Source organism: Sorex araneus, chromosome 2 (genome assembly GCF_027595985.1).
Source record: "Sorex araneus isolate mSorAra2 chromosome 2, mSorAra2.pri, whole genome shotgun sequence".
Taxonomy (NCBI): Eukaryota; Metazoa; Chordata; class Mammalia; order Eulipotyphla; family Soricidae; genus Sorex; species Sorex araneus.
The window spans coordinates 337,606,540-337,630,958 of NC_073303.1; the positions used below are offsets into that span (position 1 = coordinate 337,606,540).

Below are 24,419 nucleotides of genomic sequence, written 5' to 3' on the forward strand. Positions count from 1 at the left end.
GACCTGCGCTGGCCCAAGTCAAGGCCCCCAGAGCCACCAGAGACAACATTTCATGCATAGAGTTTGGTTTGGTTACCTGGGCGGGGGAAACAATAGCAGGTGAAACTACTGTGGGAGAAGAATTGGTGCTTCTGTGCCCATTGGCTTCTGCAAGAAGAGGCAAGGGGTCGTGTTTCACGGAAACCACCACCACCGCATCCACAGGCTCCGAGGGGCGGATACAAAGTCTTTTGGGGGAGGAAGGGCCGCAGATTTCCCCCGGCCCGAACACCGACTCGTACAGCGCGCGCTTGGGCGCAGCCTCGGATTTCACGTCGGGCCCGACCTGGCTGTCTTTGGGGAGGATATAGGTGTTGCCCAGCGAGGGCGCCGGGGGGCGGTGGTGGTGGGAGGGAAGGGAGGGGGGGTGGTGGGAGTGGTGGCGAGCCGCCCCATTCAGAGCTTCGGTGTAGCAGCCCTGCGGGGCGGGCGAGCCCAGTTTGGTGCCGATGCCCGCGATGCTATTGAGCGTGGCAATGGACACGGCGCCGATGCAGTGGTTGGTGTAGGTCTTGGAGAGTTTGGCCGCCTTGGAGAGCATCTGCATTCGGGTGCCCAGCAAGTTTTTGCCGATGGCTTTGTTCTCGTACCAGGTCACGTCGCCCTCGCTGCAGTGGTCCCGGGGCCGCTGGAAGAACGCTTTGCACAGGGGGTTGCGCTTGGACAGGTACTTGACGAAGCTGGCATAGGGGCAGAACTCGGTGCCCGTCTCGTACATGCGGGGCAAGTTCTCCTCGTCGCTGCTCTCGGCGCGCTTCTTGCTCCACGATGACGAGCGCGACTTGTGGTAGGGCCCCAGGGACTTAAAGTAGACGAACTTGCGGCCGTCCTCGTCCATGGCCAGCCCAAAGGAGTCCTCCTCCAGCTCGCGCTGGTTCTCCCGGCCGCGCGTGCAGAAGTACATGCACGTCTCGAACCAGACCTTGTTGAGCAGCCCAAAGGGCGTGTTGGTGCTGAAGACGCTGGAAGTGTAGAGCTTGCGCAGGTCGGCGCGCGTGATGGCTTGTTTCTGCACCACCGGCCCGGCGCCCTGCTCCTCGAGCTTGCGGATCACCGCGGCCAGCGTCAAGTTGGCGCTGCGCAGCTCGGGGTCCTTGGTGAGGTCGAGCGTGCGACAGTACGGGGGCTCGTTGAGGTAGCGGTTGAGCGAGCTGCGGATGCTGATGAGCGACGACTTGCTGTAGAGCTGGCCGCTCTTGGAGCGGGCCTCGGCGTAGAAGGAGCGCAGCACGCGGCACAGCGCCCCCTTGTCCATGGTCTCGAAGTCCGGGCTCTGCGCCTTCTCGCTCAGGTACTCCCGGAAGATGCGCACGGCGTAGCGGGTGGCCAGCCGGGTGTTCTCGCTCAGCCGGGCCCGCTCGGGGCGCTGCAGCACGTCGGGGTCCAGCTCGGCGCCGTCCCCCGGCGGCCCGGCGCGGGCCCGGGGCGCCAGGAGGCGCGGCGGCGCCTCGGGCTCCAGCGGGGCGCTCTGGTCCATATTGATCATATGGACCGGCTCGGGCTCCAGCTCCTCCCCGGCCGAGTCCTCGGGCTCCAGGGGCTCGTCCCAGTCCAGCCCCATCTCCTCCTCCTCCTCCTCCTCCTCCTCTTCCTCCTCCTCCTCGTCCTCCTCCAGCCCCCCACCTCCGTCCTCCTCCTCCTCGTCCCCCGTTATCTGCACCTCTTGGATCTCGTCCTCCTCCTCCTCCTCCTCTTCCTCCTCTTCCTCGCCCGCGCTGCAGTAGTGCGGGCGGCCGTGGCGGCGGCCGCGGGCCCCCGTGCCGCGCTCGCCCTCGCCCCGCTCCCCATTGTTCTCGGCGGCCGCGGCGCCGGCGCCGCCGCCCGCGCTGGTGTTACAGTCCCCGCTGCCAGGCATTCTCGCCATATTGCCGTCTCTCTGCCAGTCCTCGGGCAGGGCGCATGCGCTATATTGGACCGCAGCGCCGAGCGCTTTTGTGTTTAATGACCTTCAGCTACCGGGAGGCAAAGCCGGGCTCTTAAAGGAGCCGCGCTCCAATTGTCAGTCTGGAGCGCAGCTCCGGAGGGGCCGCGACGCGCCGGGGATGGAGGGGAGGCGGGGGGCACTCACACGGGGAGTGGGCAAGGACCGCGGCAGGCTGGACCCTCGTCCGCGCCTACCCCGTCACCCACTCCGAAGGAAACTTTGAAGGAGCAGAGAGAAGGGGAGGGAGAGCAGTTGGGGGGGGGGGTGTGAAACACTCCCAACTTACCCTCTGGCGGAGCGGCGCGCGGGCCCGGGCGGGCGCGAGGGAGGGCCGGCGGGAGGGCGGGGCGGCCGCGCTTCTCTAAGTAATGCCCGAGGAGCAGTGCCCCTTCCACCGCCCCCTCATTGCCCCCCGCAGCCGGGGGATCGGGCCGGCGGCTGCCGCTGCGGGAGGACCGTGTGTGGGGCCGCCCGGAGCGGAGCGGAGCGAGCAGGTTAATGAGCAGGGTGGAGGAGGCACCCGCGGCCCCGCACCCTCTCTGCGCCCGCGGCCAGGGCGCAGCGGGCGAGGCTTGGGAGCGGGATGGGGCTGGCGGCGGCGGCGGCTCCCCCACCTACTTGCTGGCGGCGAGGCGCGGGGGCCTGGGGCCAGCCGCACGGCTCCCAGCTCCCTTTCCGACTCTTGCACAGCGGCGAAACACGCCCCGCGTCCGCCTCATCCCTTTAGACTTTTCCAACAGCCACATTTAAGCTGTCATTAAAGACCCGAGGCGCTCCCCGTAGGTCCGGGGCAAGTCCGCGCCGGTCCAGCCTGCCTGGGGTAGGAGCGCGAGAGCAAGGCTGGGAGGGGCGGGAGGGAGGGGAGCCTCCGGGGAGAGGCGCCTGGGACCCTAGGGGACCCCCCCTGTTCTCTCCCACCCCAACTTTCACGCCCCAGCCCTCGACCTGGAGCGGGCGGACCAGCTGCCTCCGGGCGAGGCGCTCCACCTGGTTGCACCTAGAGCGGTGCCCGGCTCGAGGGCCCGTCGGGCGGGCGGAAAAACTGAAAAAAAAAAAAGAAAAGTGAACTTGGGTGCCGGCCGCCCCCGCCACGATTCCGATCCCCAGTGTGCCCGGTTCCAAGTTTGCCAACCGCCATTCGTTCGCCCTCGGGGCTGCGCAGCCCGCGGCGCGCGGGGGCGGGCACCTCCGAAACTGGAAAGGCGGCCAAAGAGCTGGCCGGGTCCCGCTTTCCCAGAGGAGACACTGTCCCACTTCCAGCCCAACGCCCGCCCCCGGCGCGCCCTGGCTCCGGGCGCGTCCTCGCGTCGCCGCCTCCCGCTCGGGACGGCAGCGCGGGACACCGCGGCTGTTTGCTTTGGCTTCACGGCCCGGGCCACCTCCCCGAGCTCCCACGGCACCCTAACCTGAGCCTCCCGGGGGCAGCCCCGGGTGCCCGTGGCGCGCCGCCAGCCCCGGGTCCCAGGATCGCGGGGGACCGACGGCATCGGTGCCCCCCAACCCAGCAGGTTCCCGGGGCCGGGCCGACGCTCCCACGGGGGCACCCTCTCTCTGCACCCTGGGCTCGGATCTGTCTCCGCAGTTCTCCGCACTTCGGCTCTTAAGAGTCCAATCAAGTGCCCGTTCACGCGTTCCATACCCCCTTCTCCCCCACTTTTCCCGGGCCCTCCATCTGACTTTCGAGGCTGTTTAGAATTGTACGCATCAATAGAAACCCATCCATCAATTTGTAATTTAAAAAAAAACACGTAAAAAAAGGGAAAGGAAGGAAGATTAGATCTCGGGGCTGCGTGGGAGAGTTCGTGGGAGCTGACGGCTGTCTTCTGCAGCTCTCGGTCCTCGCCCTCGGCGTGCCGCCTCGGCCCTGGACGCGCCGAGGGGTGTTGGGGAAACCGCGCCAGGTGTGATCAAGTTGAGGCAGGTCCCAGCCCCCGGGGGTGGGGGGGCCCTCCCGCTCCTCGGGGAAACTCGCTCATTCCAGCACTCCCTCGCTGCCCCAACTCCCCCAACTCCTCCTGCCCTCATCTCGCGCCCGCGCTCTGCCCAGAAGCGTCCCGGCAGGCGAGGATTCCTAACATTACATTCTCCGGGGCTCGGCCCCGAGGTGCGTCCGGCTTTGTTCAAAATGCGCGGCCCCCGCGTCCACGGGGCAGCGTGGCGTGCTTGGTAGCCCGCAGCCCGAGTGTTGCACACGCGGGTCCGCGACCACGAGCTGGCACCCACCCTATTCCCACCCGGCTATTTCGGGAGGGTTGGCTCTCGGTTCAGGGATGCAAGCACCAGATTTTCCGCCCGAGCTCCAGGCCGTAGCTATTTCTAAGGTGCTGAGACCTCAGGTGGACTCCGGGCCAGTTCCAGACTACTCGGGGCTGCAGCGCAGTGAGCCCTGGGGCCGCGCTGGCTCAGGGCTGCGTTCCAGGGTAGGCCTAGGGAATCACGGTCCCACGCTCCAGCCCAGGCGCTGAGGCGCTCCCCAAGACTCCCCATTTCTGCAGGCGGCGGGGTACCCCCCCTCACACACCCACACCCGCCCGTACCTCCCCTTCCTGCTGGGCAAGCTGCTTTGAATTGCTAGCAGTTTGCCGGAGGCGGTGAGCTGGGTTGGACGCTCCGGGAAACAAAGCAACCAAAAACAGCTTCCAGTTGACGTCAACTTATTTCCAGAAAAGAAAATAGTTTTGTGCTCCCAGGACAAAATAACCCCCGGGGCAGGTCTCTACTGGCAAAAGCCAGGGGGGCGGGGATGGGGAGCAGCAGAACCAAAAACCCCCTAGCGCCTGTAACTTTTTAACGGTCTTGGAAAAACAGGCATTTCAGACGCAGCCAGGTTCCTTGCGAACAATGGGCAGAACCCTAGACACGAAAACGCACCTTGGAAAAGGATGCCGTGGCCTGATTTAGCAGGCGACTGAGAATCTGCTTCGTGGCACCAGCTCCTGAATCGCTACCAAAATTCCTTGTCCTTAATGATACTAAATCAAAACTCAGAAAAGCCCTCTTCAGGTTAGTATTTACCAGGAAGAACACCCAGAAAAACCAACAACCCCCCTCTCCCTCCAAATTCTTCACTTGCTTAATTTTTAAAACCCAATAACACAAAATTAGAGTGGTGTTCATAAAGGAGTTCACTTCCAGGTTTAATAAACAGTCCCTTAAAAACATCTTGTGGTTCCATGCAACATTATTCCTAATCCAGAATGGGGCGGCGCAGGGACCTTATTTCTGTCCAGAGGCAATATCAGCGTTTGCACCGACTGCCCACTCCTCTTCGCTCTGCCAGTCCACCCACCCCTGACAACAGCTAAGCTCCTGTCAGCAGAAAGCATGGGCATGGTTTATATTTTAAAAAATTGCAGTATTGTATGGAACATTTATTTCAACTATTTAACTTTCAAAACTCTTCACCATTAGCTGTGCTGCTGACAACTCCAAGAAGTTTCTCTCATTTGATCATAAAGGATTTGTGCTTCTCCGTTAGATTAACTGAAAATAGTGCCACAATTATTTCTGAAAAGACAAATTCCAATCCACCCCCCATCCTTCAGATTTATAACCCACTATTTCAGGCTTTGGGGTTCACACTTCATGAAAGGTCATGCTATATAAAAACACTGGGAAATTCCTCCTTTTGCTTCCAGGCTTTTGAACATTTTCTGTTATGTAATAGAGGTAGTGGCTTTTTGCCTGCCTGCTTCCTCTACTACACCGATATACCTTTGTGTAGGCTGGTACACATGGTGCGCACTCTAGGCTGGTACACATGGTGTGCACTCCAGTCGTGAACAATGAAAGACCGAATGAATCAACAAGCTCGTAGTTAAATTCTGTATTTAGTGAGAAACTTTTTTTTGGTGAAAATCTAAAATATCCAGAATCTGAATTTCCATATTAAAAATCAAAACAAGGGGCTACAGCGATAGTTCAGTGGGCATGGCTCAGCCTCTGGCACCAAATATGGTCCCCACAACCACCAGTAGTGGTTCCTGAGCTGGAGAATGGCCTGAGCACAACCGGGTGTGACCCCAAAACAAAGAAATCAAGGCAAAAAGAACTGTATCACTGTATCACTGTCATCCCCTTGCTCATGGATTTGCTTGAGCGGGGACCAGTAATGTCTCCATTTTAAGACTTGTTTCTGTTTTTGGCATATCAAATACACCACACGTAGCTTGCCAGGCTCTGCTGTGCAGGCAAGATACTCTCGGTAGCTTGCCAGCCTCTCGGAGAGGGACGGAGGAATCGATCCTGGGTCGGCCACATGTAAGGCAAATGCCCTACCACTGTGCTATTGCTCCATCCCAATGCAAAAAGAAACCCCAAAAAATTTTTTTAGTTTATTTACTTTTTATTTAAAAAATGTTTTTTGAATCACAGTGGGATGCACAGTTTAAGTTGTTCAGGATTGGGTTTCAGTCATATAATGTTAACAAAATATTATTTGTTAAATAAGTGAATGGAATGGCTGCTTTGGTTATTCTTGACCATTAATTTCTTTTCTAGTGGAACATACTATAGAAGTGACTACAGAAGTTGAGTGAAGGCCAGGGGAATGGAGGTAGCCATTCATTATGAGAAATGGGCAGGAATCTGAGCTCTGCAGTACAGCGTGTAGGACACTTGCCTTGCATACTGCAGGGCAGGTTCAATCCCCAGCATCACACAGGGTCCCTGAGCTCCACCAGGAGGAAGCCCTGAGCTTACACCGCTGGGTGTGGCCCCCCAAATGAAACCAAACTAAAAGAAAGAGATGGGTAGCTGGGTAGGAAGCATTTATGTAGAAAACACTTAAATACGCCAACTTAAGGGATATTGTGGCCTCTTCAGGTCAGAGGTCAGAAATAGCTGTTATTTCAGTATCTTTGGTGGGGGGAGAAATGTTAGGGGGGTCACACAGATGGTGGTAAGGGTTTAATCCCCACTCTGTGCTTAAAAATCACTCCAAGCAGTGCTGGGGGATCATGTCCAGCGCTGGGGACGGAACTAGGGTCAGTCATGTGAAGGCAAGTGTCTTAACCCCTGCACTACCTGCTTGGTCCTTGCTCCTCACTTTTATGTCATGCTTTCTTGATTTGATTGCTAAAAGATTCATAAAATACTTTGGAGGTTAAATATGAATTCAAATTGAAGCTGTTTTGACATATCTTTGTTTCAGAGTTTCACTCTTAAATTCTGTTGAATTCAATTGAAGATCATCTTGAATAATGTTTTTTGAACTCAGATGAAAATAGAATCCATATAATTTAACCCTACCAAGTAGAAGAAAAGAAGAACTTCACAAGAGCAGAAGCTCTTGCTGTGTTATCTCTTGTTCATTTCTAATATAGTACCTTAGCATATTTTAGCAGAATGACTGGCAGAGTAGACACTCAATACACATACAAATATTTATGTCTGGAAAGAGAGCTGGCCTCAACAAAGGGCTGCATAGCAGAGTGGTTTAAAAGCTTCATCTTTGAAACCAGCCTGGATTTGAATTCTAGTTTGGCCTTAGCAGCTGTTCCTCTTTATGCCTCAGGTTTCTTAATATTTTATTACCTGGATGGTAATAATAATAGCTCTGCCTCATAGGACTAGTGAGAGAATAAATGCGTTCGTGTGAATAAAGCACTTAAATAGTGTCTAGAATATTAGTAAACACTCAAGTGTTAGCTCTTATTTATGAAGGCTCTAATAGTTCCCAGCTTGGTTATAAACAAGGAAACCAAGGAGGGGTCACACAGTTTAAGCCACTTATCCAAAGTCACCTAGATCAATGATGATCTCTAGTCAGAGGATTGGAGGCCTGTTCACACTGTAAAAATATAAACCACTGTGCTAGACCTTGGTAGGGCGAGAAAGCATGGCTCCGTAGCCTCATACCTGACCCACTTGTCCACATTCAGCTTCTAGGAACTAATGAAAAAAAAAATCTTCAAGGGTTCTGTTCCCTACTATTAAAGTACTACTATGCATCGTTTTATTGGGGCACTATACAAGTCAGAAGCATATTGAACAGAGGTTTCAGACTGTGAGCCCTGCGAAAGGGGCTGATGTCACCTGGCACCAGAAACACAGGTACTGATTCTCTGAACTACAGGCAGAAACAGCAGGGAAGACTTCGGAGGCAAAAAGCAGATCCACAAATTCAAGGAGACAGGAAAGGGTGCTTTCTACTAAGAGTCAGCCTCAGTCTCTTTGGCAAGGAGGACATTCCCTAGTAGTTTTACCTTTATTGTCAAAAAGACAGATCACAGTAAACTGATCACAGTGACTGACAGATGTAGAAATGTTAGTTACCAGTTGCGATCTTGTTATTTTACTTCTTGGTCTTTCCACCTAACAAACACCTGCCCATCTCCTAAGCCATGTTTAGAACAGCGTTTCTTGACTGGGACCCCAAAATATTCTAAAGGAGTCACCAGTGAAATCGAGTAAAAGGGAGGAAGCTATATCCTGAGACCAGGAGGCTAACTGGTTGGAAAGGGGGAGTGGCATTGTCCAATGGAAAGAAACAGGTCAGAGAAAGGCCACAGCTGGGAAAAGGTTGAGAAACACTAGTTAAGAAGAGCAAGAGAAGTATCATTTTCCATAAGTAAATGGTGTTTTGTGGATCCTAAATGTCTGTTGTTAAAATATTCTGACCCTGAGAATTCACCACATTAGTCAAGTCAAATGTAAAAAGTGTCAAAGTTAAATCAGACAAAGTTAACAATGATAGTTTTTAAAAAATCTGTCATATAGACTAGTTGAGGAAACTTTGGTACATCTATACAATGGAATACTATGCAGCTGTTAGAAAAAAGGAGGTCATGAATTTTTTATTTAAGTGGATCGGCATGAAAAGTTTCATGCTAAGTGAAATGAGTCAGAAAGAGAGAGACAGACATAGAAAGATTGCACTCATCTATGGCATATAGAATAACAGAGTGGGACACTAACACCCAAGAATTGTAGAAACAAGTACCAGGAGGTTGACTCCATGGCTTGGAGGCTGGCCTCACATTCTGGGGAAAGGGCAACTCAGAGAAGGGATCACCAACTATAATGTAGTCGAAGGCCATGCGGGAGAAGGGAGTTGCGGGCTGAATGAGGGCTAGAGACTGAGCACAGTGGCCATTCAACACCTTTATTGCAAACCACAACAGCTAATTAGAGGGAGAGAACAGAAGGAAATGCCCTGCCACAGTGACAGGGTGGGGTGGGGGGAGATGGGATTGGGGAGGATGGGAGGGATGCTGGGTTTACTGGTGGTGGAGTATGGGCACTGGTGAAGGGATGGGTTCCCGAACTTTGTATGGGGGAAGCATAAGCACAAAAGTATATAAATCCATAACTGTACCCTCATGGTGATTCATTAATTAAAAATAAACAAATTTATTATAAAAAAATAAATAAATAAATATTGTACAATCATAAAAAAAATCTGTCGTATACGTTTTTTGTTTGTTTTTAGGTCATACTGAACTGTGTTCAATGCTTACTTCTGTCTCTGTACTCAGGGATCACTTCTGGTGGCCTCGGGGGACTATATGGGGTGTCAGAAATCGAATCCGGGTCAGCTGCATGCAAGGCAAGTGCTGTACCCACTATACTATTGCTCCAGTCTGTTATATATCTTTCAAGGGTGGTGAAGAGAGAATACAGGAGGGCAAAGTGCTTGCCTTGCACACAGCTGACTCCATACGGTCCCCCAAACACCACTAGGAATAGCCCCTGAGCAGAGCTAGAAGTAGTCGCTGAGCACCACTGGGTGTGGCCTCCCCAAACTGTAGCACTGTATAGCACTGTCGTCCAGTTCAATTGTTCATCGATTTGCTCGAGCGGGCACCAGTAGCGTCTCCATTGTGAGACTTGTTGTTACTGTTTTTGGCATATTGAATATGCCACTGGTAGCTTGCCCGGCTCTGCCTTGTGGACAGGATACTCTCGGTAGCTTGCCGGGCTCTCCGAGAGGAACGGAGGAATCGAACCCAGGTCGGCCACATGCAAGGCAAACACCCTACCTGCTGTGCTATTGCTCCAGTCCTAGAACCTTCAAACAAGCTCTCAAGGTCCTTTACTTAGTAGTTCTAGAAATTTTAAGTGCCAAAAATCTCAGCGATTAAATAGAGCACTGGTAGGATAAGTTTTGCAACCAATTTTATAACTCTAGAAACTCATGTTTTAAACTAAACCATTACCCTTTGAACCTGTTTTCCTGTGTCATAATTATTTCAACTCACAAGATTTTCTAGGTCAAATATTCTAATCCAATACAGATACGAACATGCACATAGCATAAGGCCTTTGGACCATCAATTTTTATGAAACATGAGAAAACCTTTTTTTTTAATGTTACTTAATTTCAATGGTTCTTGTACCTTAGTTATTTCAAATCATGAGCTTTCTACACCAGATACAACCATGCTTTCAGACACAGAAAGAGCCCTTAATTTTTACCAAACTTTGATATAAACATACGAAAACATTTGAATACACACATAATTTCCATGTACAGGGTCCTGAGATCAGTCCTGTAACCAAAACAGCAATAGTAACAAATATTCACATTTTTCTTCATTTGTTTCTAAACATAACCTTTATACTGTACCTATTGGTTCTCAGGTGCTATTCCTGGCTCTGTGCTCAAGAGTGATCCCTGACAGTGCTCTGGGGACCATGTGTGGTGCCAGGGAGAGAACTAGGGTAGGTTGCATGCAAGGTTACTGCTGTACTATTTCTAGACCCTTCTCACAAGATTTACTTTCTTTCATTTGTATTTATTCGTTGTGGTTTCTGTGCCACATTCAATGATGCTCTGGGATTAGCCCCTGCACTGTTTAAGAATTGCCCTTAGTGGTGCTTACGGAACCATATAGTCCCAGGACTCTTGCATGCAAAGCACGCACCCAGTCTGATGAGCCATCTCTCTCTGACCCCACAAGACACAGCTTAAAGCTCTGCCTGCAATTGTTTCATGACTTTAAGAAATTATAAGGACCAGATTTTAAAGCTCTAAATATGAGAAATTTGTATCTAGATAGATCATGGCAATTCACAGGACGTGCTGGGGAGTGGGTTTGTACCTGCCCTGCGGCAGTGTTTCTAAATGAACTAAAAAAGAAAAAAAAAACCCTTTTAAATACCCAGAAGCACTAACCCACATTTTGAACTAATTGACTTACTTTTTCTTTGGAAAGCTTAATTTAACGGATAGGGGCATATGGATTTATCTGAATATTTAAAGAAGCCCTGGGATGGGCTGTTCTATTTTTTTTTTTTAATTTGATGCTGGAGATCTAGGCTGTGCACCTGATAGATGACGACGGACTGCTTTGAAGAGGCAGGAAAGCAGCAAACACTGAGACCTAACCCCTCTATTTTCAGCTGGGAGTTTGCAGCACCAGTGCACATTGGCTCTCAGTACAGAACTCACCATTCTTCACGTTTGTTTTCCTTACTGCATGTGCTCTGCTTAGGAGACCCCAGGGATCATGTGCTGTCATCACTTCAAATAGAAACAGACAAGCCTGGCAGTGGTCGTATCTATTTGTTGGACTATCTCTTCTCTCTTTGTGACCCATTCTCTTAAATTAAAAAATAAAAAGGAAAGCAAACTGTGACTTGTCCCTCTCTTCTGGTTATAAATGCAGTCTTGGGAAGTAGGAGTGATAGTTCAGCCGAGAGGGCAGTTGCCATGTCTGTGGCCCACCCGGGTTCAATCCTTGGCACTACATAGGGTCCCCCGAGCACTGCCAGAAGTGATTTCTGAGAGGAGAGCCAGGAGTAACCCATGAGCATCTCTGGGTGTGACTCCAAAACAAAACAAACAAACAAGCAAAAAAAAAAAAAAAGCAGTCTGCATGGAAATTACGAAAATCTGGAGGATAATATATATGGTCATACTCTTTCTTGTTTTAACACTTAGCTGCTTAATTACTGTGGGTTTTGTCCTTTTTCATTAACTACCTCAAACCATTCTCATGAGTATATATGTGTAAGGATAATTCTGATTTTCCAGATGAGTAGGAAGCCAATGAGCTTAAATACATTGCCCCACACCACACAGTTAATCAGGGTAGGATGCTATAGCATACACTCTCTCTCTCTTTTTTTTTTTTTTTTTTTGCTTTTTGGGTCACACCAGGTAATGCACAGGTGTTACTCCTGGCTCTGCACTCAGAAATTACTCCTGGCAGTGCCAGGGGACCATATGGGATGCTGGGAATCGAACCCGGATCAGCCACGTGCAAGGCAAATGCCCTACCCACTGTGCTATTGCTCCAGCCCCTAGAACACACTCTTTCTTAAAAAAGTTCACCAGACCAGGCCCTTTGGTTCTATTTCTACTGCCCAGAAAAAATCTATATATCCAGTGCATTTCTGTGCATTCAGTTCCACTGAGCATACTGTTCAAGCATATCTATTTCAAAATCCACAATTCAAAATATGTAATCAGTGGGGGTTGGGCAATCTCTGCCAATATCAGGCCAAAAGGCAGGAAGGGCTGGAGATTCTCTCCAGGAACACAACTGGCCTGGTTCCAGGTAGGGGTGAGCCTTCAGCAGATCCTGGCCAAGAGTTTTCCTTCTGCCTTTCACATTGCTATTTTGTTTGCACCAAAAATTATGTGAACTTAATCCATATCTGGGAGGTTGAACCGAGCTATCCTCAAGAGTTTGAGGACAGTGAGATACAGAGTTACCAAACTATCATGGTCGAGTTTCAGTCATACTGTGTTCCAACACCCATCCCTCCACCAGTGCACATTCCCACCACCAATGTCCCCAGTTTCCCTCCCACCACCTCCCCCAAGCCTGACTCTGTGACAGACACTTTCCTTCTCTCTCCCTCCATGCCCCCCACCCCTGTTTGCAGCATTATATCATACTATTTTTCACAGAGCTGAGTTATCTTTTTCCTCTGTTCATTTGTTATAGTTATTCATACTCCACACTTGAGAGAAACCCTGGGGTAATTACAATTATCTTCTGACTTCTTTGATTTGGCACGATCATCTCCCATCCCACCATGTCATCACAAAAGCTTTGTAACTGCTCTCACGGTGATTCAATAAATAAATTAAAAAAAAAAAAAAAAAGATAAAAGGGGCCAGAGTCAAAGTACAGTGTGTAGGGCGTTTGCCTTCCAAGCGTCTCATCCTTTTTCACAGGTGAGTTGTATTCTCTGGACGATGTTTGTCAGTTGCTTTATCAGCCACCTGTGGGTGGACATTGTGTCCGTGTCTTGGCTATTGTGAATAAAGCTGCTGCGGTCAAAGAGGCACAAAAAAAAGAAAGAGTTTGAGGACAAACATCACTTTGAGTCTTGTTTGCATTCATCTGAAAACATAAATAGAAGGTTACAGGGCTAGAAAGAGGGCTGCACTGCATGTGGCTGACCTTGGAGCAAAGCCCCAGCAGCATATGTGTCCTTAAGCACTGCCCGCCCAGGGTCATTCCTGAGCACAGAGCCAGAAGTAACTTCCTAGCACCTTTTTTGTTGTTGTTTGTTTGGGGGCCACACACCAGGCAGAGCTCAGAGATAACTCCTGACTCTCCTGTGCTCAGGAGTCACTCGTAGCTGGCTCAGGGAATCATATAGTATGCTGGGGTACTGGGTCAGTTGTGTGCAAGGGAAGCGTCTTACCCGCTGTACTATCTCTCCAGCCCTACCCTGTAGCACCATTGGGTGTGGTGCCAACCCTCTCCCCCCAAATAAATACCTGGGCCAGAGAGAGTTCAGAAGTTAAGGTGCCTGACTTGCATGTGGTCAATCCAGCAGCACATATGGTCCCCTAAGTCCAACCAGGAGCAGCCCCTGAGCACAGAACCAGGAGTAAGCTCTGAGAACTGCTGGTTGTGACCTCCTCCCCAAGAAATTTTTTTCAAAACACCAATAGCAGAGTTCTCCCTTATCCTCAGGGGGAGACAGTCCAAATGTGCAGTGGATACCTGACATGGAGCATTATATATATATATATATATATATATATATATATATATATATATATATACTATTTATTCTTATATGTATGTACCGTTGATAATGTTTATCATAAATAAGGCACTGTAAGATATTGACAATAAGAATCAATAAAATAGAACTACATACTATATTAAAAATTATGCGAATAGAATCTACCTCCTCAAACTATTTTTTTAACATTTTCTTTTTTTAGGACACACCCAGATGTGCTCATATCCTACTCCTAGTTCCACCCTACCCACTGTACTATCTCTTTGGTCCCATCGTTTAAAAAGTAATCACTGTATTACTGCATCACTATCATCCCCTTGCTCATTGATTTGCTTGAGGGGGCACCAGTAACATCTCCATTGTGAGACTTGTTACTGTTTTTGGTATATCGAATACGCCATGGGTAGCTTGCCAGGCTCTGCTGTGCAGACAGGATGGTAGCTTGCCGGGCTCTCCGAAAGGGGCGGAGGAATCGAACCCGGGTTGGCCGCGTGCAAAGCAGACGCCCTACCTGCTGTGTTGTAATAATTTTTTTATTTTTTGAGTTGTTGGGTCACACCTGGCAATGCTCAGGACTTACTCCTGGCTCTTCACTCAGGAATTAGTCCTAATGGTGCTTACGGGACCATATGGGATGCCGGGGATCAAACCCAGATCAGGCGCATGGAAGGCAAATGCCCTACCCACTGTACCTTGACTCTGGCCCCTTTTGTCATTTTTTTTTTTTAATTTATTTATTGAATCACTGTGAGAGCAGTTATAAAGCTTTTGGGTTTAAGACTCACTCATACAATAATGAAACACCCTTTACCAGTGCACATTTCCCACCACCACCAACCCCTGTGTACCCCCCATCTCACACCCTCCCCCTACCTGTGTGGCAGATGATGTCCACATTACTCTCTCTCTCTACTTTGATTACATTCAATATTTCGACACCGGGCCCACTATTGTTATTTGAGATTTTCCCCCAACACTTAGATCTGGTGAAAAGGCAACATTAGACACTATGTTTTTTATTGCTGATTATGAATAGTATACATAGGATGTCGCGTGGCCGCTACTGCGATTTTGGAATTCTGGAATTTTAATAATTAAATCTAGAGGGATTTCTGCCAAAACCCGCTGGGTTCCGGTATTTGTTTCTGAGTCTCTGGGATCATGCTGTTCAGCAACTCAGGAGTCAGAGAAGCCGTTCATGGGTGGCGACTCGGGGTCTCATTTGGATGGGGGGAGAAAAGCCCTTTTATCTTTTTAACCATTTTTTTTTCTTTTTGGGTAACAACTGGCGATGCACAGGGGTTACTCCTGCCTCTGCACTCAGGAACCACTCCTGGCGGTGCTCAGGGGACCATATGGGATGCTGGGAATAGAACCCAGGTTGGCCGAGTGCAAGGCAAACGCCCTACCCACTGTGCTATCACTCCAGCCACCACCCCCCTTTTATCTTTTTAAATAGGATCAGCATCCAGGCTTGGAGGGCCGAGGGTCATACCTAGCACTGCTTCTGTACGTAGTGTGGTGTGTGCCCCCTGCCTCCAGGGCCATCCCTGCAATACGCAGGAGATTCTGCCGTGCAGTGACTCAGTCTGAGATATTCCATTCAGGCAAGTGCTCCACCACTTCAGCTGGCTCAGAGTCCCCTCAGTGTTTCTTAATGAACACGATATTTTAGAATCTTAGCTGAGGAGGTAAGAGCAGTTGAAGAATGGAGAGTCTTGGGGAAGAAAGGGTCACGGCACGGCTTGCAGTGGATGCTCACTGAAATGTCCACCCCAGGCTTGTTCGCTCTGGCTGCTGTGCCCAGTTCCCTGGCACTGTGGACACTGAAAGACGTTCTGTACTCTAGTATCATGCTTCAGTGGCTGACATGCTGTCTAAATTTACAATTACTTCCACTTTTCTAGAATGATGGTCTTTTAAATGTACAGCCTGAGGCAGTTTGTGAATCTTAAGAATGCATCATAACACCTCTGGAATCTCTTTCAAAATGCAGATTATTGGGTGCCAATTCCAGAAATTCTGCTTTCATAGCTTTCGGGTACAATCCAAGGATGTAGTTTTTAAACACTCAGCTCAAATAATCCTGTACTTATCTGACCACAATTTGAGAAATTTTGTCTCAAACACTAATATAATTTACCAAGCAATAAAATAATTTTCTCCCTAGTAATGATGACTAAATAGAATGAAGTTATGATTTTTTGTTGTTGGAGAGGTTGTTTTGACCACATCCACAAATGCTCAGGACTTACTCCTGACTCTGTGCTCAGGGATTACGCCTTTTGGTGCTCAGGGGACCATATACAGTGCTGAGGATTGAGCCAGGGTTAGCTGTGTGCAAGGCAAGATTTATAAAATATCTTTTGTTAATATTTTTGTTCTGGGCCACACCTGATGGTGCTCAGGGCTTACTCCTATCTCTAAGCCCAGGGATCATTCCTGGTGGGGTTAGGGGACCATACAAGGTGCCAGGGATTGCACCCAAATTGGTGGCATACAAGTCAAGTGTCTTACCGGCTATACTATGGCTTCAGCCCAAGGTTACAAAACCTTTTCCTTAGATCATTCATTCAGTTTTATCTATCATTTCAGGAAGGATTGGGGCAAATCTGCATTATCAAATGCTGATGTGGTCCCCAGTATGATCTTAGTCATTTCCCTTAGCATGATCAAAAAGTCTTCCTAGTTCTGGGGCTGGAGCTATAGCACAGTGGATAGGGCATTTGCCTTGCACGTGGCTGACCCAGGTTTGATTCCCAGCATCCCATATGGTTCCCTGAGCACCGTCAGGGGTGATTCCTGAGTGCAGAGCCAGGAGTAACCCCTGTGCATCGCCGGGTGTGACCCAAAAAGAAAAAAAAAAGTCTTCCTAGTTTTTTTCTTACTTTAGTTACAAGTTCAAAGTGCCCATAACCTTGCCCAAATCTTCATTTCCCAGTATTCTTCATTGCTGCTCCCCACAGGGAATCCTGCCAGGAGGGAAGGAATCGGGCTGGGGGTCCCTGAACACTGAGCCTTAAACACGTGTATGCATTCCAGGTCGCTGGACACTTGTGAAGACCCAGTGCTGAGTCACTCTGCAGTGTGTCTGAGGCAGCAGGGCCAAGGCTGAGAGACTCCCGGCCTAAGAGAAAGTAGATGAACATACTGATAGTGAGAATCAGCAGAGTGCAGGGGAAAGACAGCAGCTGGAGATGTATTCCGCAGCAGAGCATTTGGTATGCAAGGCTCTTGCTTCCATATCTGGCACTATAGAAGAAAAAGAGGGGGGGGAATAAAAGGGCGACAAATAGGGCAAAGAGTAGAGGGTGTGGGGCTTGGTGAGCCTTTGTGGTCCACCCAACTGAATCTGGGGGAACATGGCGACTTCCGAGTGACAGTTTTTCAGATGGCTGACAAGACAGGGGCGGTGAAGCGACCAGCCTTGAGGCACCAGCTTTCTTCTGCATTGGGAACTTGCCCTCTCATCCCAGTCTTGATTCTCTTTGCTCTATGCAGTGTAATTCCAGACCGAGGTCTCCCCGGAGCCAACCTTCGAGGCTGGAAGACAACACCCACCCTCCGGCCATCCACAAAGCACTTGCACTTTCCATACCCTTTTGGTGCTTAGACGGTCCCACCCAGCTGCCACTGGCTTTTCTTCCTTCTGTACTCACTCCCTGGGACTGCTTCTCTTTGGAAGTGTGTCACATTGCACGGACATTCTCAACACTGACTACACTTTACTACTTTGGCATTTATTATTTTTGTTTTGGACTACACCTGTTGGTACTTAGGGGTCACACCTGGCAATGCTCGGGGAACCATGAGGTAGCTGGGATTAAATCTGGGGCTCCCACATGTGCTCCAGCCCTTTGAGCTATCCCCCAGACTCCACTTAACATGTTTCTTGATTTCATTGTTTCTGCACATGCTTCACATGAGAAGGCTACTTGCCTGTAGCCTTCTCACGCATGGCTATGGTGCTGGCTGAGGGCTTGCACACTTGAGTTGTGGTACTGGGGATCCCAAACTGTGGAGCCACTGAGGGTGTACTTGGGTATGTGGGGTCGTGTCCGAGACAAAAATTCTGGCTCACTGTTTTCCTGCATGCAGGGCAAGACTCAGCTGCCAAGCTCTTCCAGAACCCCATGAGGGGCTCCACTTTAAAGTCACAAGGGAAAGTTTTCAAGAACATCAGGAGAATGAGTCTAATACCCAAAGACAGTAGAAACAAGAGCCAGGAGGATTGGTCCGTGGTTGGAAGCCTGCCTCAAATGCAGGGGGAGAAGGCACTTGGGATAGAGAAGGGACCACGATGTCAGAGATAGCTGGAAATGATCACTCTGGATAATAACCGCATGCTGAAAACAGGAACAAACATGATAACCTCTCAGTACCTGTATTGCAAGCCATAATGCCCAAAAGGAGAGAGAAAAAGAAGAAAACTGTTGGCTATAGATGCACGCTGCAGGGAGGGGGGTGGGGGAGTAGAAGTGCAAGAGGGAAACAGGGGACATTGGTGGTGGGAAATGTACACTGGTGGAGGGACAGGTGTTGGAACATTGTATGACTGAAACCCAATCATGACTAGCTTTGTAACTGTTTCTTACAGTGATAAGAAAGACGGAAAGAAAGAAAGAAAGAAAGAAAGAAAGAAAGAAAGAAAGAAAGAAAGAAAGAAAGAAAGAAAGAAAGAAAGAAAGAAAGAAAGAAAGAAAGAAAGAAAGAGAGAAAGATAGAAAAGAAATAAAGAAAGCAAGGGAGAAAGAAAATTTACTATTCAAATTGAAAAAATAAAAACTCGGGCTGGAGAGATAGCACAGCGGGTAGGGCGTTTGCCTTGCACGCGGCCAACCCGGGTTCAAATCCCAGCATCCCATATGGTCCCCTGAGCACGGCCAGGGGTAATTCCTGAGTGCAGAGCCAGGAGTAACCCCTGTGCATCGCCAGGTGTGACCCAAAAAGCAAAAAAAAAAAGAAAAAAGAAAAACTCAGGAAATAGCTCAAGTGGAAGAGGACATAGCTGGCACGTGTGAAGTCTGACCCCGAGCATAGCATGCATGCCCACCCCTTCGCTGGGCATGCCCCTGTTGTCCCCCCAGAAGCAGCAGGTCTGTACAGCACCACATTGCACATCCAAGCATTGAACTGTTAGCCCGGTACCACTGGGCCTGCCCCAAGCATATCTACTGGGGTTCGCCCCTATTTAAAAAATGATCTGACCCATTTAAAGGAAATATATCAGCCCTCACAACCCTCCCTCCCTCCACCAAAGAAAAAAATAAATATAACAGAATTTCTAGCAGTGTTTAACCTAGGTTTAGTGGGCATTCATTTGCCACATACACTGGGCACTTTTCCATACATCTAGGGCAGGAAGGCAGCTGACAGGGAGCTCGTGTTTTGCATGTGGGAGGCACCACATCCCTGGCACCACATGGTCCCAGAGCACTGAGTCTACAAGCATCACCAGATGTGGCCCCTAAACAGAAATCAGCAAAGAGAACATACATGTCAGTGTCAGATTCTCTTACCTCCATCTACATAAGGTCTAATGCCCTGTGAGGATCACCCTCACACTTTCTTTTTCGTTTACAAATTACTTGTTTTTATCAGTTGTCTGCTGTCATTTCTTAGACTGCAGTAGTTCTCACCACTGACTGTTCATTAGAATCACCTGGAAAACTTGCTCCCAAAATGCTGATGCCTGAAGAGTTTCCCTAGTGAATCTGGTTGAATCTGGTTGAATTGAGACTCAGTCTTGGAGGGTGGAGTCGGCAAAGCTGTCCTGGTAATCCCAACATGCAGCTGACATTGAGCTTTCCTGTTCTCGCCTGGGATGCTCATTCACCCCCCCCCCCCCCCGTGTCTTTAATTTAATGTGTTGGAATTTTGGGTGGTCTTCAGGTGGTCTGCAAGTGAGCAGAAATTGCAGACAGAATGTTCTTAATATGTGCATCTGTGTATTTTCCTTGAACAAGGATTCATCAGCTTTCAACAGAATCGAAAGGGTTTATGACTCAAAATAGTTGAAGAAACATTTAGATGGATGTGGAGAAATAAGCACATGCATTATTGCTAGAAGTAGAAATTGGTACAGTGTTTTTAGAGGACAATCTGGCAGTAGCTATCAGCATGCAAAATGCACATCCCTTTTGACACAGCAATTCATTTCCAGGAATCTAGGCAGTACACAAAGAGAAATGTGTAAGGATGTTCTTGAAGCATTATTTGTAATAAAGCATCATCCCCTACAATCTAACTCTAGAGGTGGCTGGTGAATAAATAATGTCTCATCTATCCAACAGAATGCTAGCTGTAGGGGCTGGGGAGATGGCGCATAGGGCTGGAGTGCGTGCTCTGTGTGAGGAAGCTCTAGGTTTTGTCCCCTAAGCATGGTAATGATACCTAAAGGACAACCAAGTAGCAGCCCCCAAGCACTGTTCGGTGCAACCCTCAAACCAGAAAACCAACCCAAACCAGAATCCTATTTGTAGATAAAAAAAATAACAACAGATTTGGAGGTGTGAGTAGAATGTTCTTCAGGTTATTTTTTTAATAAATGAAGACTATTAATGTAAAGTATGATAAAATGAACACAAATTATATGTGCATACTTTACAAATATACCAAATAAGCCTGAAATCACAGTAGAAGTTCTCTTTCCCACCCTTACCCTCCATTCTAGAAGTTTCCTCTAAATTTCCCTGACCTTGATAAGGGATAACAGCTTGATAAGGGATAACAACCATTGATGAAGAGACAGATTTATCAAGCCAATTTTCCTATCATGTTACACTCACTTTAACAAATCAAATCAAGAATATGGAGCCTGGGAAATCTACACTAGCTAAAACCCTGAATTTAAGCTCTTGAGCCCAAGAATCTGTTCTCTCAGAATTATGAGGAGGGTTCATCAGCAAATCACGAGATGAAAGGGGGCAGAGCTACTGATGTAGTCCAGTCCTGCTCAAGGATAGAACTGCTCCCTAGGCCTCCCGCGGTGGGCAGGGGGTTTCAGCTACCCCTGAAGCAGCAAGTCCTGCCAAATCTAGCTCATATTTTGCTTTAAATCCATCTACTGGATCTCCATCCAAGTGTGGATTAAGGGTATCTTTCTGGATGGCAGCTCTGGCTGCCGTCACAAAATCCCACAGCTGGGGGGCGGGGATTAAACAACAGAAATGTATTTTCTCACAGTCCTGGAAGCTAGAAGTCAGATCAAGCTGCCATCAGGGTCAGTCTTGAGGAGACCTCTCGTCCTGTCTTGAAGACGGCCGCCTTCTCCCCATCCTCACATGGCTTCTTCTCTGTACGTGTGTGGAGAGAGAGAGAGAGAGAGAGAAAGAGAGAGATCTCTGGTGTCTCTCCCTTAATAGCACACCCACCACCCCCCACCTCACGTAGCCTGATGACTTTCTTAGGGGCTGTCTCCAAAGTCACACTAGGACTTGAAGCTTCAATAGACAGTCCAGAGGGGACACAGTCCAGTGCTCTCCTCTTTCCTTTTACTTGCCTCTGCCATATACCGACGCTAGGAATCTAGGATTGTCCTTCACTGGATCCTCAGGTCAGATCTATTCTCTACACAGCGGGCACTCTGGAGCAGCACACCGATTCAAGCAAGGCAGCCTTGAAACCAATAAATCCAAGGGAAAGGACACTTTCTGCTTACAAACCTTTGGTGGCATGCACCCCTGCCTCTCCCACCCCTCCCCCACAATGGCTGGTTTCCAAGAGATGGCATGATTTGGAATGATTTCACACGTTGTTTCCTCTCAAAAGCCCTCACTGCCTTCAGCTCAGGGTTCCTATTTTCTACAACAAAACAGTAACTGTTTTGTGCAGGGAGTGAGTGGGGCCTCTGGTGTCAAACAACTTGGATTCCAATGCTGCCTCTTGCTTATGTGTTTGCTGGCTTTGGCCAAAACTCTTCACCTCTTATGTATCTGTGGTTGTAGCCCGTGAGAATGTTGTGAAGATCACATGATAGAATCTGGGGAGCCGGGATGTAGGTTGGTGGTAGAAGAACTTATTTGCCTTGAATGCTCTGAGTTTGATTCCTACGCCGCCCCCCGCCCCCCCCAGGCTGGAGAGAGATAACTCAACATGTGGAAGCACAGCCTTCACCTACCGAAGGCTCAGGTTTGATCCCGAACAGCACATGTTTCCCTGAGCACTTTCAGGAGTGACCCCCCAGACCACCATACTAGAAATAGCCCCCTGTGCTGCCAGGTGTGACTGCCAAACCCGAAAATAAGTATAAAAATAAAGAAGTCCATTTGTGGAAAATACTTAGATTAGTGCTTAATGAATGCAAACTATCGTGATCCTGAGAAGTCCCTGAGGTATTGGGCCAGAGCAATGTACAGCAGGTAGTGTGTTGGCCTTGAACATGGCTGACCCAGTTTCAATCTCCAGCACCCCGTATCATCCTCTGAGCACAGAGGTAGGAGTAACCCCTGAGTATCGCTGGGTATGACCCAAAAACTAAAAATTAAAATGAAACCAGAGGTATCCGTGGTGTCAGTGACTGAACTAGGAGCTTCTGTCTCCAACCCCATCCTTGGGCACCTTCTCTGAGTCCCCACACCCAGCCTTCCCAGTACTGCTGGCCAATTTGATCAGATCTGTTATCAGTGCGTGCACATTTTAAATGCTCTTCTTAGCAGAGTCTTCGCCTTCATTAAAAGAAAGCAGTTCTCTCCCCTCCCCCCAAGTATTTACCTTTCTTAGCACAGTTACTGGTACAGAAGAGCTGCTGAGCTCCGTCAAAAGCCCATGCAGTCACTGTGACTTTAGTTGCCAGCATTACCCATTACTAGGCTCTGATCTCCTTGGACCCAACACTCTCTTTGCATCAGGAGGGCAGGAAGGGGAGAAGCTAGTTTGAGCAGGGACTCAAAGACTGGTTTGCCTCATGCCTTTTCTACTTCCTAGCTGTAGAATCCAAATCAAGTCTTTTTTTTTTTTTTTTTTGTCTCCTCCAATTCACTTGACCCACACCCCTGGCCTGCGCTGCTGCGCTGGAGCTCAGTCTGTCTGTCTGCACATCGACTCCCACGCTGCCCAATTCTACCTATATCCATGCAGCGTGAGTCAAACGAGGATGCCTTTCCCCCTCATGCTTTACATGATCCCTCTTAGCTGGTAGAACTTAGTTCCTAGTTTTGAGGCCTTCAAGAAGTCACCTGTTTTTTGGCTGAATGCTGACATCCTGCGTAATTTTGTTATAATAATGTCCCCATCGGGAGTCTCCTGTGCCTGTAAGCGTTGACTTATTTTCCTCTGCACTGGGGTCATTCCTGACGGTGTTCAAGGGCTATGATGGGGCTCCCACAGGCAGAGCGGGCACACCTTTGTACCATCTCCCTGGCTCTGTGTGGGCTTTTTAAAATGACAGCCCTGAGGGAATCATGGCATAAACAAAATCTCTTCACAATCTCTTCAAGGCAAAAGGAAGAGGCACAGAATGGCAAAAGGACTGAGACACTTGTGACACCTGTGACTATCCCCTAAAATGATGGAACGCGATTTGAGTAATCAAGTTCTCTTAAAAAGTTGGACTTTTTTTTTTTTCTAAGAGGGCTATTATCAGGGCAGATGAGAGGAAAGGAAGTGAAGAATTCATTAAGCCGGGAAGGTCCTTTGAAGATGAAGACTGCCAGGTGAGAGTGCTAAGTGTCGGATTACCATGTAATTAGGGAATGGGGCCCCGTCCAGATTGCCTGTTCTCTGGCAGACTCACTTTATTTTTGCAACAATTGAATTCTTTCATTCATAACCTTTCCTTAATATGAGTTGTGTCTCTGCAGGGACCCATCACAGACCTTGGAAACCACCAGCTGAATCAGGTTGTCCTTGTCTATTAGGCTAAGAAAAAGAAATCTCCATCTTTTCCTGCTGTTTATAAGAGAAGAGAAAGCAATTTTGTCTTAGAAAATGAAGCACGAACATCGGACTTCAAGTCTGAGCGAGAACACCCAGGAAGAAGGCCTGGAGGTGCATTCAAGAATTCTACAAGTTTACCTGCAACACATAAACTTTCATGTCATTTTCAGTGACTTTGATTTTATTGGACACTGGCTTGCTTCTTCGGTGTCCCAGCTTACTTTTGTGAATATATTAGACTGTCTTTAACTTGCTGCTTGATACTTGTGTGTGGGTGAACACGCTTTGTTTCCAGAACTTCTTCCCTGTGGGTTGTTGAACTATTACTGCCAGTTTTTCTTTTTCTTTTTTCAAAAGGAGATGGAAAAGCGGGTTTAGTACTAAGGATTAACTCAGCAGTGGTTGCTAAACTCTTTGAAATCATTAGATGAAAGGCAAAAATAGATCTGTCCTAAGTCTACATATTATTGCTGCTTTGTTATTATTGTGAAAAATTGTTATTCAGAGAATATTTTATTCCTAAATAAATTCTCTCTGGAGTTATGATTTAACTGCTATTTAGGAAAAGTATGAGGTTTTCTTTCTGCAAGTATTCTTTACATTTATTACCCAATACAGTTTTTAAAAAATTTTTAAGTTGAAT

General features: G+C 48.5%; 1 protein-coding gene and 1 long non-coding RNA gene across 7 annotated transcripts in view; one reads left to right on the forward strand and one right to left on the reverse strand.

The window, feature by feature from the left end:
* Positions 1-24,419, reverse strand: part of KCTD1 (potassium channel tetramerization domain containing 1) — a 202,689-nt gene that overhangs the window by 92,181 nt on the left and 86,089 nt on the right. The window contains exon 1 of one of the 6 annotated variants that reach the window (XR_008628691.1): positions 77-2,217. The exons of 1 other annotated variant lie outside the window; for it this stretch is intronic. Coding sequence is in view for 2 of the 5 variants with exons in the window: in XM_055129520.1 (XP_054985495.1) it covers positions 77-1,903 (1,827 nt within the window). In the remaining 3 variants the exon portion in view is untranslated. Of the gene's footprint in view, positions 1-76; positions 2,225-2,249; positions 2,803-21,083; positions 21,196-24,419 lie in introns of those variants that run through there. 4 more of the 6 variants (XM_055129523.1, XM_055129522.1, XM_055129520.1 and 1 more) reach the window with 4 other exon arrangements.
* On the forward strand, positions 1,192-24,333 carry LOC129402546 (uncharacterized). Its single transcript, XR_008628692.1, has 2 exons — positions 1,192-1,330; positions 23,701-24,333. It is a non-coding gene; the product is annotated as an uncharacterized LOC129402546 (long non-coding RNA).